At 38.5% G+C, this 14,745-nt stretch overlaps 1 protein-coding gene across 3 annotated transcripts in view; it reads left to right on the top strand.

Annotated features, from left to right (window-relative positions):
* Positions 1–14,745, top strand: part of PARG (poly(ADP-ribose) glycohydrolase) — a 179,050-nt gene that overhangs the window by 95,411 nt on the left and 68,894 nt on the right. For all 3 annotated transcript variants that reach the window (XM_057505767.1, XM_057505766.1, XM_057505765.1), the window contains one exon: positions 12,098–12,158. In XM_057505767.1, coding sequence (XP_057361750.1) covers positions 12,098–12,158 — 61 coding nt within the window. The remainder of the gene's footprint in view (positions 1–12,097; positions 12,159–14,745) is intronic.

Below are 14,745 nucleotides of genomic sequence, written 5' to 3'. Positions count from 1 at the left end.
TTTCCTTAGCATTACATGTTTGTCTTCCTTTGTTGGACCACACCACCTTGTTTTCCTAGAGGCTAACCATAGCACCTGAAGCAGTAGTGGTAAATGTCTAACCATTTAGCTGGTGGTGACCTAATAATAGATTCGTTTTGTCAGTCATATCCTAGGAACAGGGTGACCACGAACAAGTTTCTTAGCATCTCTATACCTCAGTTTCATCATCTGTAAAATAAACCTATAATGATAAATTACCTCACAAGGTGGTCCTTAGTATTAAATGAGAAGTAACATGCTTAATAAATGTTACCTATTATCAATGGGTGACCTTTCCTGCAAGTTGATAAGGAAACCAGAACATCTCAAAAGTTGCTTTTGCTAAGTAGAGCAGGTCATTTCTGTTCAAGTGAAATGAATTCTTTGTAGTTCTGGTCATCCAGGTTGTGGGACTGTCTTAAAACACCATTGAATCAGTTTAAGGTCATTTTTCTCATACACTTCCTGTAACAAGTAATTTTACATTATAGTGTACTGGCTATTTTTCCCCTTTGAATGTATTACTATTGGGCACTATTCAGATTTTTGGAAAGAAATCAGTTATCAGGATTTGGGCATTTAAAGGAAAAAATAATTTGATACTTTGATAGAGGGTTGTTTATTTCTTAGCTTATCAATTTTTAGTTTTGTGCTCTGTACTGAATGAAATGTTAAAGAAAATGAAAACTAATTCAGGCTTATGAGACACAAAACCAAATGAGAATTTGTAATAATTCATTAGAAAGATGAGTACATTTTTTTGCTATTCTAAATATAAATAGAATGAATTCCATTATTATATCTAAGTAATTCAGCGTTTTCTTTTCTGTCCTTGCAGTCAAATCATGTATGTTTTCTCTAAAAGCTAATTTGGATTTTTTAAGTTTTAGGATTTTAAATACTTGAGGGGAAAGAGCTAAAATTTTGTTTTCCATTAGAATTTATGAACCATCATAAGTATTATGAATTAGGCTTAAAAAATAAGTTATAATTAGACATTTTATTTTCTGACTTTTTCACTGTACACGGTAATTTATAGTTCTTTGCAGAAGTGTGGTGAAATGTACTGCATGTTTTTAAGATGTAAAGCTACAGGGTTGAGAAAATACTAAGAGTGAAATAAAAAAGGTTTGCAATTTAGTGGTTTCTTTATATGGAAGTTTGGAGTCTACTGAATAGAAATTATAGAAATCTAAAGTATCATATTTTATCAAAATTCGGACATCAGAGATGGTAAGAACTGCCTGCATGTTACATGCTACTAAGAAGGAAAATACAAGATGGGAAGTCATCTCTTTTACAAAGTTGGTACACCAAGGGTCTATACCCTTAATCTAAGGATAAATGAGAAATTAACCTTGGTAGTAGGTATAAAGAGAGGACAAAAAAAATCTCCTTTGAAAATTTGAACAAGCCCCAAGTTGAGTTCTAAAGTCATATTACCAGTGTGATCCACAAAAGTTTGTAACAGAGGAGTTAATTACTCTGATCTCATGCTGGTGGTGCTCTCAGATGACTGTACAAGCAGATGTGCATCTTCTCTAGAAAAGATCAGCTTTAGTCAGACCAATAGCAATGGCTAGATACCTTTGACTATGAAGGATGTATTCTGGTTTCAGAAATATAACACATGAAAAAATGCTTTTTAGAATCAATAAAATACAATTCCATCAGGACCAATTTTTTCAGTGTTGTCAAACATCTGTCTTTATTGTATATTTGTAATAAGGATCTTCGGTTTGAAAGATGTTAAAGACTTCTCTGAATTCTTTTCAACACAGTTTTAGACAAAGTATTTGATAGGTGAAGTATTTAAAAGTTGATGATTCATATGCAGTATATATTGTAATTTTATTAAGGGAATATTTGATTAACCAAGATAACCTAGTCTGGTGTGACAAGTACCTTTTTATGAAAGATAATAGGCATGCTTTCAATATTTTTGTTGTTAATTATACCTAAAGAACGATATTCCTCTGCCCTTTCTCCTGCTTTCCCAGCAGTGTTCACTTATGAATTTCTCTTGGTCTCTCTTAGTGTATATGGATATTTTATGTTATTACTTCTCTGCTAAGTTACTGAATGTTAATACTGACCTAAGTTTACAATTAATAGAGCGTTTCTCTAGTGTTTCAATTGTTCGACCTCTTACTTGTAAGTTTTAAATACTATCCATTTGTCTTAAAGATCTCTAAAGAATATTTTATAAAGTATGTTAACAAAATTCCATTTTCTACTGGAACTACTCCCTGTGATTGTTGAGTTATTACTGCTGTGACTGAGAGTAAATTGTTGAATCACCCAAAGGAATGAAACAATTGCCAAGCTTTCACTGGGACTTTGCCACCATTATCACTAATAGTTCCTGATGTATTTCTCTTGGCTTAAGAGCTTTTCTTTTTTATTCTAAACAGAAGAAAACAGAAATGGCCTGGTCTTTTTACTTTGCTCTTTGATTTAAATCAAACAAATTACTTTCGGCCAGCTGATTTATTTGGTGCTTTTGCCACTAGTTTAAAAAAAAATAAACCTAACAAAAAAGGATCTTATTCTCTAAAATTTACTATCTTTTGATCCTCTCATATCTATTACCTATTGAAAACTACGTCATCTTTCTTCTGTAACCTCTTAGAACACAGTAATTCCTCCTTCCGGCAAAGATACCTTATAAGTAGAGGAATTGCGTATCATCTAAGCCCTGAATTTAGCTATCTCAGTTCTGAAGAAATGCTACCAGTTTGCTTTCTTAATCTTACACACTTTTTTTTATTATGAAACACATAAATGTGTATATACTCGCTAGTCTTTAGGTGTAGAGTTAACAGCTTTTATTTATTTATTAAGGTATCACTGATATACACTCTTATGAAGGTTTCACATAAAAAACATTGTGGTTACTACATTCACTCATATTAATTAAGTCCCCCCCATACCCCATTGAAGTCACTGTCCATTAGCGTAGTAAGTGTCCAGAGTCACTATTTGTATTCTCTGTGCTACAGGGTCTTCCCAGTAAATCCCACCACACCATGCATACCAATCATAATACCACTCAATCCCCTTCTCCGTCTCTCCCCAACCACCCTCCTCCACACCTCCCTTTGGTATCTGATAGTCAGTTTTTGGAGTCTGTGAGTCTGCTGCTGTTTTGTTCCTTCAGTTTTCCTTCACTGTTATACTCCACAAATGAGGGAATTCATTTGGCACTTGTCTTTCTCCGCCTGGCTTATTTCACTGAGCATAATGCCCTCTAGCTCCATCCATGTTGTTACAAATGGTAGGATTTGTTTTCTTCTTATGGCTGAACAATATTCCATTGTGTATATGTACCACGTCTTCTTTATCCATTCATCTAATGATGGACACGTAGGTTGCTTCATATCTTGGCTATTTTAAATAGTGCTGCAATAAACATAGGGGTGCATATGTCTTTTTCAATGTGAGAACTTGTTTTTTCTTCAGTTTTTATTACTGTTTTTTATTTTGGTATCATTGATATACAGTTACATGAGCAACATTGTGGGTACTAGATTCCCCCCATTATCAAGTTCCCACCACATACCCCATTACACTCACTGTCCATCAGCATAATAAGATGCTACAGAATCACTACTTGTCTTCTCTGTGCTATACTGCTTTCCCCGTGCTGCCCCCTAAATTATGTGTGCTAATCGTAATGGCCCTTTCTCCCCTTGTCTCTACCTTCCCAGTCCCTTACCCTTTGGTAACTGTTAGTCCATTCTTGGCTTCTGTGATTCTGCTGCTGTTTTGTTCCTTCAGTTTTCCTTTGTTCTTATATTCCACATATGAGTGAAATCATTTGGTATTTGTCTTTCTCCACCTGGCTTATTTCACTGAGCATAATACCCTCTAGCTCCACCCATGTTGTTGCAAATGGTAGGATCTGTTTTTTTCTTATAGCTGAGTAATATTCCATTGTGTATATGTACCACTTTTTCTTTATCCATTCATCTACTGATGCACATTTAGGTTGCTTCCATATCTTGGCTATTGTAAATAGTGCAGCAGTAAACATAGGGGTGCATCTGTCTTTTTCAAACTGGAGTGCTGCATTCTTAGGGTAAATTCCTAGAAGTGGAATTCCTGGGTCAAATGATATTTCTATTTTGAGCATTTTGAGGAACCTCCATACTGCCTTCCACAATGGTTGAACAAGTTTGCATTCCCACCAGCAGTGTAGAAGGGTTCCCCTTTCTCCACAACCTCGCCAACATTTGTTGTTGTTTGTCTTTTGGATGGTAGCCATCTTTACTGGTGTGAGGTGATACCTCATTGTGGTTTTAATTTGCGTTTGTCTGATGACAAGCGATGTGGAGCATCTTTTCATGTGTCTCTTGGCCATCTGAATTTCGTCCTTAGAGAACTGTCTATTCAGCTCCTCTGCCCATTTTTTAATTGGATTATTTGCTTTTTGTTTGTTGAGGTGTGTGATGGATGTCACACCTTTTATCGGATCTGTCATTTATGAATATATTCTCCCATACTGTAGGGTACCTTTTTGTTCTATTGATGGTGTCCTTTGCTGTACAGAAGATTTTCAGCTTGATATAGTCCCACTTACTCATTTTTGCTTTTGTTTCCCTTGCCCGGGAAGATATGTTCAAGAAGAGGTCAATCATGTTTATGTCTAAGAGATTTTTGCCTATGTTATCTTCTAAGAGTTTTATGGTTTCATGACTTACGTTCAAGTCTTTGATCCATTACGAATTTACTTTTGTGCATGGGGTTAGACAGTGATCCAGTTTCATTCTCTTACATGTAGCTGTCCAGTTTTGCCAGCACCATCTGTTGAAGAGACTGTCATTTCCCCATTGTATGTCCATGGCTCCTTTATCGAATATTAGTTGACCATATATGTTTGGGTTAATGTTTGGAGTCTCTATTCTGTTCCATTGATCTGTGGCTCTGTTCTTGTGCCAGTACCAAATTGTCTTGATTACTGTGGCATTGTAGTAGAGCTTGAAGTTGGGGAGTGAGATCCCCCCCACTTTATTCTTCCTTCTCAGTATTGCTTTAGCTATTTGGGGTCTTTGGTGTTTCCATATGAATTTTTGAACTATTTGTTCCAGTTCATTGAAGAAAGCTTTTGATAATTTGATAGGGATTGCATCGAATCTGTATATCGCTTTGGGCAGGATGGCCATTTTGACGATACTAATTCTTCCTAGCCAAGAGCATGGGATGAGTTTCCATTTGTTAGTGACCTCTTTAATTTCTCTTAAGAGTGTCTTATAGTTTTCAGGGTATAGGTCTTTCACTTCCTTGATTAGGTTTATACCTAGGTATTTTATTCTTTTTGATGCTATTGTGAATGGAATTGTTTTCCTGATTTCTCTTTCTATTAGTTCATTGTTAGTGTATAGGAAAGCCACAGATATCTGTGTGTTAATCTTGTATCCTGTAACTTTGCTGCATTCTGATTTTAGTTCTTGTAGTTTTGGAGTGGAGTCTTTAGGGTTTTTTATGTACAGTATCATGTCATCTGCAAATAGTGACGGTTTTATTTCTTCTTTACCAATCTGGATTCCTTGTATTTCTTTGTTTTGTCTAATTGCTGTGGCTAGGACCTCCAGTACTATGTTGAATAACAGTGGGGAGCGTGGGCATCCCTGTCTTGTTCCCTATCTCAGAGGAAAAGCTTTCAGCTTCTCGCTGTTCAGTATGATGTTGGCTGTGGGTTTATCATATATGGCGTTTATTATGTTGAGGTACTTGCCCTCTCTATCCATTTTGTTGAGAGTTTTTATCTTGAATGGATGTTGAACTTTGTCGAATGCTTTTTCAGCATCTATGGAGATGATCATGTGGTTTTTGTCTTTGTTTTTGTTGATGTGGTGGATGATGTTGATGGACTTTCGAATGTTGTACCATTCTTGCATCCCTGGGATGAATCCCACTTGGTCATGGTGTATGATCCTTTTGATGTATTTTTGATTTCGGTTTGCTAATATTTTGTTGAGTATTTTTGCATCTATGTTCATCAGGGTTATTGGTCTGCAGTTTTCTTTTTTGGTGGGGTCGTTGCCTGGTTTTGGTATTAGGGTGATGTTGGCTTCATAGAATGAGTTTGGGAGTATTCTCTCCCCTTCTATTTTTTGGAAAACTTAAAGGAGAATGGGTATTATGTCTTCTCTGTATGTCTGATAAAATTCCGCGGTAAATCCATCTGGCCCAGGCGTTTTGTTCTTGGGTAGTTTTTTGATTACCGCTTCAATTTCATTGCTGGTAATTGGTCTGTTTAGATTTTCTGTTTCTTTCTGGATCAGTCTTGGAAGGTTGTATTTTTCTAGGAAGTTGTCCATTTCTCCTAGGTTTTCCAGCTTGTTAGCATATAGGTTTTCATAGTATTCTCTAATAATTCTTTGTATTTCTGTGGGGTCCGTCGTGGTTTTTCCTTTCTCGTTTCTGATTCTGTTGATGTATGTTGACTCTCTTTTTCTCTTAATAAGTCTGGCTAGAGGCTTATCTATTTTGTTTATTTTCTCGAAGAACCATCTCTTGGTTTCATTGATTTTTTCTGTTGTTTTATTATTCTCAATTTTATTTATTTCTTCTCTGATCTTTATTATGTCCCTCCTTCTCCTGACCTTAGACCTCATTTGTTCTTCTTTTTCCAATTTCGATAATTGTGACATTAGACTATTCATTTGGGATTGTTCTTCCTTCTTTAAATATGCCTGGATTGCTCTATACTTTCCTCTTAAGACTGCTTTTGCTGTGTCCCACAGAAGTTGGGGCTTTGTGTTGTTGTTGTCATTTATTTTCATATATTACTGGATCTCCATTTTAATTTAGTTGTTGATCCATTGATTATTTAGGAGCATGTTGTTAAGCCTCCATGTGTTTGTGAGCCTTTTTGTTTTCTTTGTACAATTTATTTCTAGCTTTATATTTTTGTGGTCTGAAAAGTTGGTTGTTAGGATTTCAATCTTTTTTAACTTACTGAGGCTCTTTTTGTGGGCTAGTATGTGGTCTATTCTGGAGAATGTTCCATGTGCACTTGAGAAGAATGTGTATCCTGTTGCTTTTGGATGTAGATTTCTATAGATGTCTATTAGGTCCATCTGTTCTAGTGTGTTGTTCAGTGCCTCTGTGCCCTTACTTATTTTCTTTCTGGTGGATCTGTCCTTTGGAATCAGTGGTGTGTTGAAGTCTCCCAGAATGAATGCATTGCATTCTATTTCCTCCTTTAAGTCTGTTAGTATTTGTTTCACATATGTTGGTGCTCCTGTATTGGGTGCATATATATTTATAATGGTTATATCCTCTTGTTGGACTGAGCCCTTTATCGTTATGTAGTGTCCTTCTTTATCTCTTGTTACTTTCTTTGTTTTGAAGTCTATTTTGTCTGATACAAGTATTGCAACACCTGCTTTATTCTCGCTGTTGTTTGCATGAAATATCTTTTTCTATCCCTTGACTTTTAATCTGTGCATGTTTTTGGGTTTGAGGTAAGTCTTTTGTAAGCAGCATATAGAGGGGTCTTGCTTTTTTATCCATTCTATTACTCTGTGTCTTTTGATTGGTGAATTCAGTCCGTTTACATTTAGGGTGATTATTGAAAGATATGTGCTTATTGCCATTAAAGGCTTTAAGTTTGTGGTTACCAAAGGTTCAAGGTTACCTTCTTTACTATCTTACTGTCTAACTTACCTCGCTTATTGAGCAATTATAAACACTGTCTGATGATTCTTTATTTCTCTCTCTTCTTATTCCTCCTCCTCCATTCTTCGTATGTTGGGTGTTTTGTTCTGTGCTCTTTTTAGGAGTGTTCCCAACTAGAGCAGTTCCCCTAAGATACCCTGTAAAGGTGGTTTGTGGGAGGCAAATTCCCTCAACTTTTGCTTGTCTGGGAATTGTTTATTCCCTCCTTCATATTTAAATGATAATCGTGCTGGATACAGTATTCTTGGTTCAAGGCCCTTCTGTTTCATTGCGTTAAATATATCATGCCATTCTCTTCTGGCCTGTAAGGTTTCTGTTGAGAAGTCTGATGATAGCCTGATGGGTTTTCCTTTGTAGGTGACCTTTTTCCTCTCTCTAGCTGCCTTTAATACTCTGTCCTTGTCCTTGATCTTTGCCATTTTAATTATTATGTGTCTTGGTGTTGCCCTCCTTGGGTCCCTTGTCATGGGAGTTCTGTGTACTTCTTTGGTCTGAGAGACCATTTCTTCCCCTAGTTCGGGGAAGTTTTCAGCAATTATTTCTTCAAAGACAGTTTCTGTCCCTTTTTCTCTCTCTTCTTCTGGTACTCCTATGATGCGAATATTGTTCCAATTCGGTTGGTCACACAGTTCTCTTAATATTCTTTCATTCCTGGAGATCCTTTTATCTCTCTCTGCATCAGCTTCAGTGCATTCCTGTTCTCTGTTTTCTAGTCCATTAATGTTCTCTTGCATCTTGTCCATTCTGCTTTGAAATTCCAGAGATTGTTTTATTTCTGTATTCTCCCTCTTTAGTTCTTGCATATTTCTCTGCAAGTCCATCAGCATGGTTATGATTTTTGTTTTGAATTCTTTTTCAGGAAGATTGGTTAAATCTATCTCCCCAGATAACTTCTCAAGGGAAGATGTGGAAGATGTCTGTGTTAGTCTGGTCTGGATCAAATTTTTTTGCCTTTTTATGTTGATAGATGCAGTGGTATGCTATTGACTCGTCTGTCAGCTGGGAGCGCGAAGACCCTTTCCAGTTGCTCCTGGCTTTTCTTTACTGGGACAATGGCAACCCCTAGCGGCTTGTGTTGGGCAATTGCGCATAGACTGGGCCTCGTGTTTCTTGCCCGGCCGCTATGGAGGAAGCTCCCTTGCTGTGGGCGTGGCCAGCCTCAGGCGGCGGCTCTGCTATGGCAGGGCCCCAGAGGGGGAACAGAAGGGGGGCTGTTTACCACCGTGAGGGGTCTCAGAGCTGCTGCCCAGGGGGTTAGTGCGCCTGGGGTTCCCCAGGATTCCCAGGCGCTGGGCTAAGTGTCCCGGGATGCTTCCGTCCAGCAGTGAGGTCCCTGTCCCTTTAAGACTTTCAAAAAGCACTTGCTTTTCTTTGTCCCAGGGGCGCCAGCTGTGGGGACCCACTCAGAGGTCTTACTGTCCTGCTTCCCTAGTTTCCAGCACCCCACGCACGCACTATGTCTGCACTCTCGTGCGGATGGCTAAGGCTGGCTATTTAGCAGTCCTGGGCTCCCTCTCCCTCCCACCGGGAGCTGGGGTGAGGAGCGCTCGGGTCCCACCAGGCCGTGACTTGTATCTTACCACCTTCGCCAGGTGCTGGGTTGTCACAGGTGTGGATGTAGTCTGGCTGTTATCCTGTGTCTTTTGGTCTCTCTTTTAGGGATAGTTGTATTTGTTGTATTTTCAAAAATATGTATGTTTTTGGGAGGAGATTCCCACTGTCCTACTCATGCCGCCATCTTGGCTCTGCCCCTCAGGTCTTGTTTTTTTAATCCACTTAGTGACTCTATGTGTTTTGATTGATGCATTCAGACCATTTACACTTAGGGTGATTATCGATTGATATGGTCTTATTGCCTTTGCAGGCTGTAGATTCGTGTTTACCAAAGGTTCAAAGGTAACTTATTTAGTATCTAGTTGTCTAACTTAACTCAGTATGTTATTTCAAAAACAGTCTTAAGGTTCTTTTTTATTTTTTCTTCCTTTTTCTTTCTCCCCCATTATTTATATATTGGATATCATATTCTGTATTCTTTGTTTATTCCTTTACTGACCTAGGGTATAGTTGATTTAATTTTTGCAGTTGCTTAGTAATTAGCTGTTCTCCTTTCTTTACTGTGGTTTTATTACCTCTGGTGACAGCTATTAAACCTTATAAATCCATCTCTGTAGCAGTCCCTCCAAAATACTCTGTATAGAAGGTTTGTGGGAGGTAAATTCTCTCAGCTTTTGCTTATCTGGAAATTGCTTAATCCCTCCTTCAAATTTAAATGTTAATCTTCCCCGATAAAGAATTCTTAGTTCGAGGCCCTTCTGCTTCATTGCATTAAATATATCATGCCACTTGCTTCTGGCCTGTAAGGTTTCTGCTAAGAAATCTGATGATAGCCTCATGGGCTTTGGTTCATATGTGATCTTATTTATCTCTCTGGCTGCTTTTAATAGTCTGTTCTTATCCATGATCTTTGCAGTTTTAATTATTATATGTATTGGTGTTGTCTTCCTTGGGTCCCTTGTGTTGGGAGATCTGTGTACCTCTATGGCCTGAGAGTCTATCTCCTTTCCCAGACTGGGGAAGTTTTCAGCAATGACCTCCTCAAAGACACTTTCTATCCCTTTTTCTTTCTCCTCTTCTTCTGGTATTCCTATAATGCGAATATTTTTCTGTTTGGATCGGTCATATATTTCTCTGAATATTCTTTCATTCCTAGAGATCCTTTTTTTTCTCTGTGCCTCAGCTTCTTTGTATTCCTCTTCTCTAATTTCTATTTCATATACTGTCTCCTTTACTTTATCTAATCTGCTTTTAAATCTCTCCATTGTATGTTTCTTTTCAGATGCTGTATTTTTCAAAGTTTGTATCTCACTCTTGAATTCCTCCCTGAGGTCTTGAATACTTTTCTCCAGCTCCATGAGCATATTTATAATTTTTATTTTGAAATTTCTTGCAGAGAAATTGATGAGTTCAGTTTCAGTTGGCCCTCTTTCTGGTGTTTGTGGAGCTTTGATTTGAACCAGGTGTCTTAGACTTTTCATATTTGTAGGTGGCACCCCCTAGTGCCCAGAAACTCTACTCTCTGGAGCTGCTCAGCTCCTGGGGTGATGGCGGGATTGCAGGTGAGCAGTTTTGGTGCCTGCTAGGAGGAAAGAGCTCTTTCCTGCTTCCCAGCTGCAGTGCCTGCCTTCACTGCCAGAGCCAGTGGGCCGAGCACACAGGGAGGAGCCTCTGCATTATACACTTGTAGCTGCCATAGGCCAGGCCACCCTCTGGTTGGCCTGGTGCAGTGGCAGTGGTAGCCAGTTTGCGAGCTGGTGTCAGCTTGGAGGAAGGAGTGGCAGGCTGTGTATTGCAGTTAAGGGCCTTGTAGCTACATTGCCAGCCAGCGGGATGGAGTGCCTGAAGCTCCTGAAAATTCCCAACCTGCTGGGGTGAGTGCGCCAGGACAATTTTGTGCACCTGTCCTTTCTCCTGAGCAGCAAGCTCTGTGCAAACCTTGCCCCTTTAGCAACCCTCTAGCTGTTAGGGAGTTTCTCAGAGTGCCCACCTTTTTTTTTCCTCAGAGCAGCCGGTACAGGGTACCTGTTCTCTACAAGTGGTTGGTATTTTAGTCTCTCCAAGTATTCTGCCTGTCTTAGCTTCCCAATCCCACTAATGTTCAGAGCACCATGTAATGTAGGTTCATGCTCTCAGAGCAGATCTCAAGGGATGGGTGTTCAGCAGTCCTAGGTCTCCACCCCCTCCCTTTTCTGTTTCTCTTCCTCCTGCTTTTGAGCTGAGGTTGGGGAAGGGCTTGTCTTCCACCAGATCACAGCTTTGGTACTTTACCCTTTTCCATGATGTCTGCTCTGTTCCTCAGGTGTATGCAGTCTTCCACAGCCTTCTTTCCTGTTGCTCTTTCTGGATCAGTTGTATTTGCTGTATTTTCATATTACATGTTGTTTTTGGAAGAGGTTTCTGTCTCATTTCTCATGCCACCATTTTTAAGCCAATCGAGTTAAGGGTTTTCTTTAAGGAGCGTATAGATTAAAATTCAGTTTTGTCTTTATTGTATAATGTATACCCATTATGTACCTTTTTTATCCAATAGTTTTCTTTCAAATGTATTCAGTTTTGAAAACTTCACCAAGAAGTACCAGCATTCAGATTCTATTGTTGTGCTGTTACTTGTATAGTTTTGTGTTTCAGTAAAGGCTTACTATTTTATAGAAAGTGTTCCTATTGTAAGGATAATATTATTTTAAATTAATCTTCTGTTGTATTCTAACACTGGTCTAGGTGTTTCCTTAATAGTTTTAAAGCCATTGTTAGACCCATTCTTTTACTGAATATGTATAATCTTTTCAAAATCGAAACTTATTTTGAGTGTGTTTTTCTTTTATTGCTTTTGTAGAACCTACTGGGTTGGTGACATTTACAAGACAGAGTCTTGAAGATTTTCCAGAGTGGGAAAGGTAATAATAATAATAAAAATAATCCTGGAATCTTAGAATTAGTAGAACTCTTTTTACCAGGAGATAATTCTATTTTACTGCCCTGGAAAGATGGTTGCCCAGCCTCTCGATTGCCCAAGTGCTGGGGAGTTTCTTCTTACAAAGGGTCCGTTGATAGCTGTCATTGTTTAGAAAGTCATGCCTTTTGATTCCAAGTTGCAACCCTTTGATTTCCCTTTTGTCTTAGTTTTGTCTTCTGAAACAAAGTCCCATTTAGAATTAAGGAATTTTGTGTGTGAAAACACTAATGTTAAACAGAACACCAATGTTTTATTTTCCTTCTTACTCTCCTTTTTTGGTTACGGTTTGTATTTTATGGCTTTTCTTTCTGGAGCAAAAGATTGGAGTAAGTTTTTTTTTTTATTAAACTAAAATATAAATAGTAATTAGAGTTTGTCTGAGTGTCCAGAATTTTGAAGTGCTACACATGCCTACTATTGGCAAGTTTTGTGGAAGTTGTTGACATACTGGATTTTTAAATTATTATTATTATTTATCTGCAACTACTGAGAAAAATAATAACAAATCTGAGTTCACTTAGATTTGTAAATTCCTTATTGCCCTGAAATAGTTAAACATATTAGTCTAAAACAAATTCTCTTGTTACTTAAAGAATAGATCAACTTTCTCAATGTACATGATGTGATCAGACAATGCAAATTTTGGGTGTGCATTCATGTCAGCCAATGCCTCTCATTTATTTTCACTTTCTAGTAGTTTTTATTATAGTTTGTAATTTTTTTGTTTGGAATTAGTGACAAAAGGGACTCACTCTTAAAGGAGTTAATTCAAGAAGGCACATCTGTGTAGGTGTCTTTCATCTATCAAAGGTGTTTATTTGTGGGGTGAAAGAAAAACAAACTTCTTTGGCAGGCTGGCTGTATGGCTTAGATGATTATTAGTAGAGGTAAGTAGATAGAAGATTAAGCAACCTGAAGAAAAACAAAAACAAATTTGAGCCAGAATGGAAGAGAACATGTACAGCATTTTGGAGTCATGATATTTGACAGAAAAGGGACCCCAGGAAGTCATGTGGTCCAGCTGCCTACTAAAATTATCAGTCGACTCTTTAATTCCTCTGATAGATGACAGACATCTTCAGTGATGGGCAATTCACTGTTCACCTCAGTCTATCCCAGTGTCAGCTGTTTGTGTTATTACCTCATACCTCCATTCACTAAAAAAGTCCATCTTCCAAATAATTCTCCCTCCCCCTCCCGTTCTTGGTTCTTCCTTCTGGAGCTACAATAAGTAAATCTAATTTTCCTTGACATTTGACCCTTCATGTATCTTAATGCTTTGTTGACCCAGCCCTACTTCTGATAGTGTCCAAAGGTACATACTACACTTACTCATTTCTTCTCTTTCACATATTATATGAATTCTAAACTCTTTATCTCTGCTCAAGCTCTTGGTCCCTCTTAAAATATGGTGCCTTGTAGTAAAAGTAACAATCTGCTGTGTTATCTGCTGGGACCAGAGTACAGAGGATTGTTTTCTTAGCTCTTCTATTAATCTCTAATAGGAATATTGATGTTTTTGTTATTGGGCAGCTGCATCTGGGGAGGTCACTCCCTGTGCACTAGGTGAAACCTCAGCCTTGATCAGGGAGGATTCTTGCCTGAGTGAGAAAGAATTCATGAACAGCTCCAGCAAGTTGTGTTTAAGAAGGAATTCATTAAAGCAAGAGTAGTAGTGAATGGCAGCAGCTGGCAGGCAGTAGAGAGTGAGGAAGAACAGAGGAAGCAAAAGAAAGTTCATTGACCTCCTGCTCGGCATAGGGCAGATCCCTTTCTAACTCCTGAAGCCAGGGTCACGTGGCATCTAGTGTCTGCTTGAATGCATGATTTGGGGACTAAGTCCCTACCACCCAGGATTTATGGGAGCTGCAGAGCACTGGATGGAATGAGGTTATGTTCTGAGAACTTCCCAGAGGCAGAGAAAGGAGATTTTTGGGCAGGCTACTAAAGAGCATGATTGTACAGATGCAGTGCTGTCACCCAGGCAATGGGAACTTCAAGCCCAAATTGGAGATCTCAGTAGCCCTTCCCTGATTGTCTGAGAAAAACAGATTGAAGACTTGTGCTTAAGTCTAGAAAATTGAATGAAAGAAAATAAAGTAACAAAGACATTTACCACTGGAAGAGTACAGAGAACAAAACGCAGCAAGTTGAGCTTTATAAACACAGTAATAAGGCTTTTTTTAAGGCGAGGTACACACTCAAACAAAGGGGAATGAGGGCAGCCTCTGAAAGGAGGTGTGCTTAGACCTTCAGATTCATGTCTTCTAAGGATTTCAAGAATGGGGCAAAGGACCAGAGGGTATAGGGTTGGCATGTGGTCTCATGATGACTGTCTCTGGTGAGAGACATCATGTCACCATCTGTGATCAGTCCTCTAGATATTCTGTAAGATAAACTTAACACAAGGAATTTATTGAACCTGTTCTCCAAGATAGTAGGTACCCTCAAGCACTGGGGACATAACATTTAGGACTGCTTGCCCTGCCTTCAGATAGGGTCTGCTGTTGGCTGATTACCATAAAATA

The sequence above is a fragment of the Manis pentadactyla genome, chromosome 8, assembly GCF_030020395.1.
Source record: "Manis pentadactyla isolate mManPen7 chromosome 8, mManPen7.hap1, whole genome shotgun sequence".
Taxonomy (NCBI): Eukaryota; Metazoa; Chordata; class Mammalia; order Pholidota; family Manidae; genus Manis; species Manis pentadactyla.
This window is presented reverse-complemented; position numbering and strand designations above follow the sequence as displayed.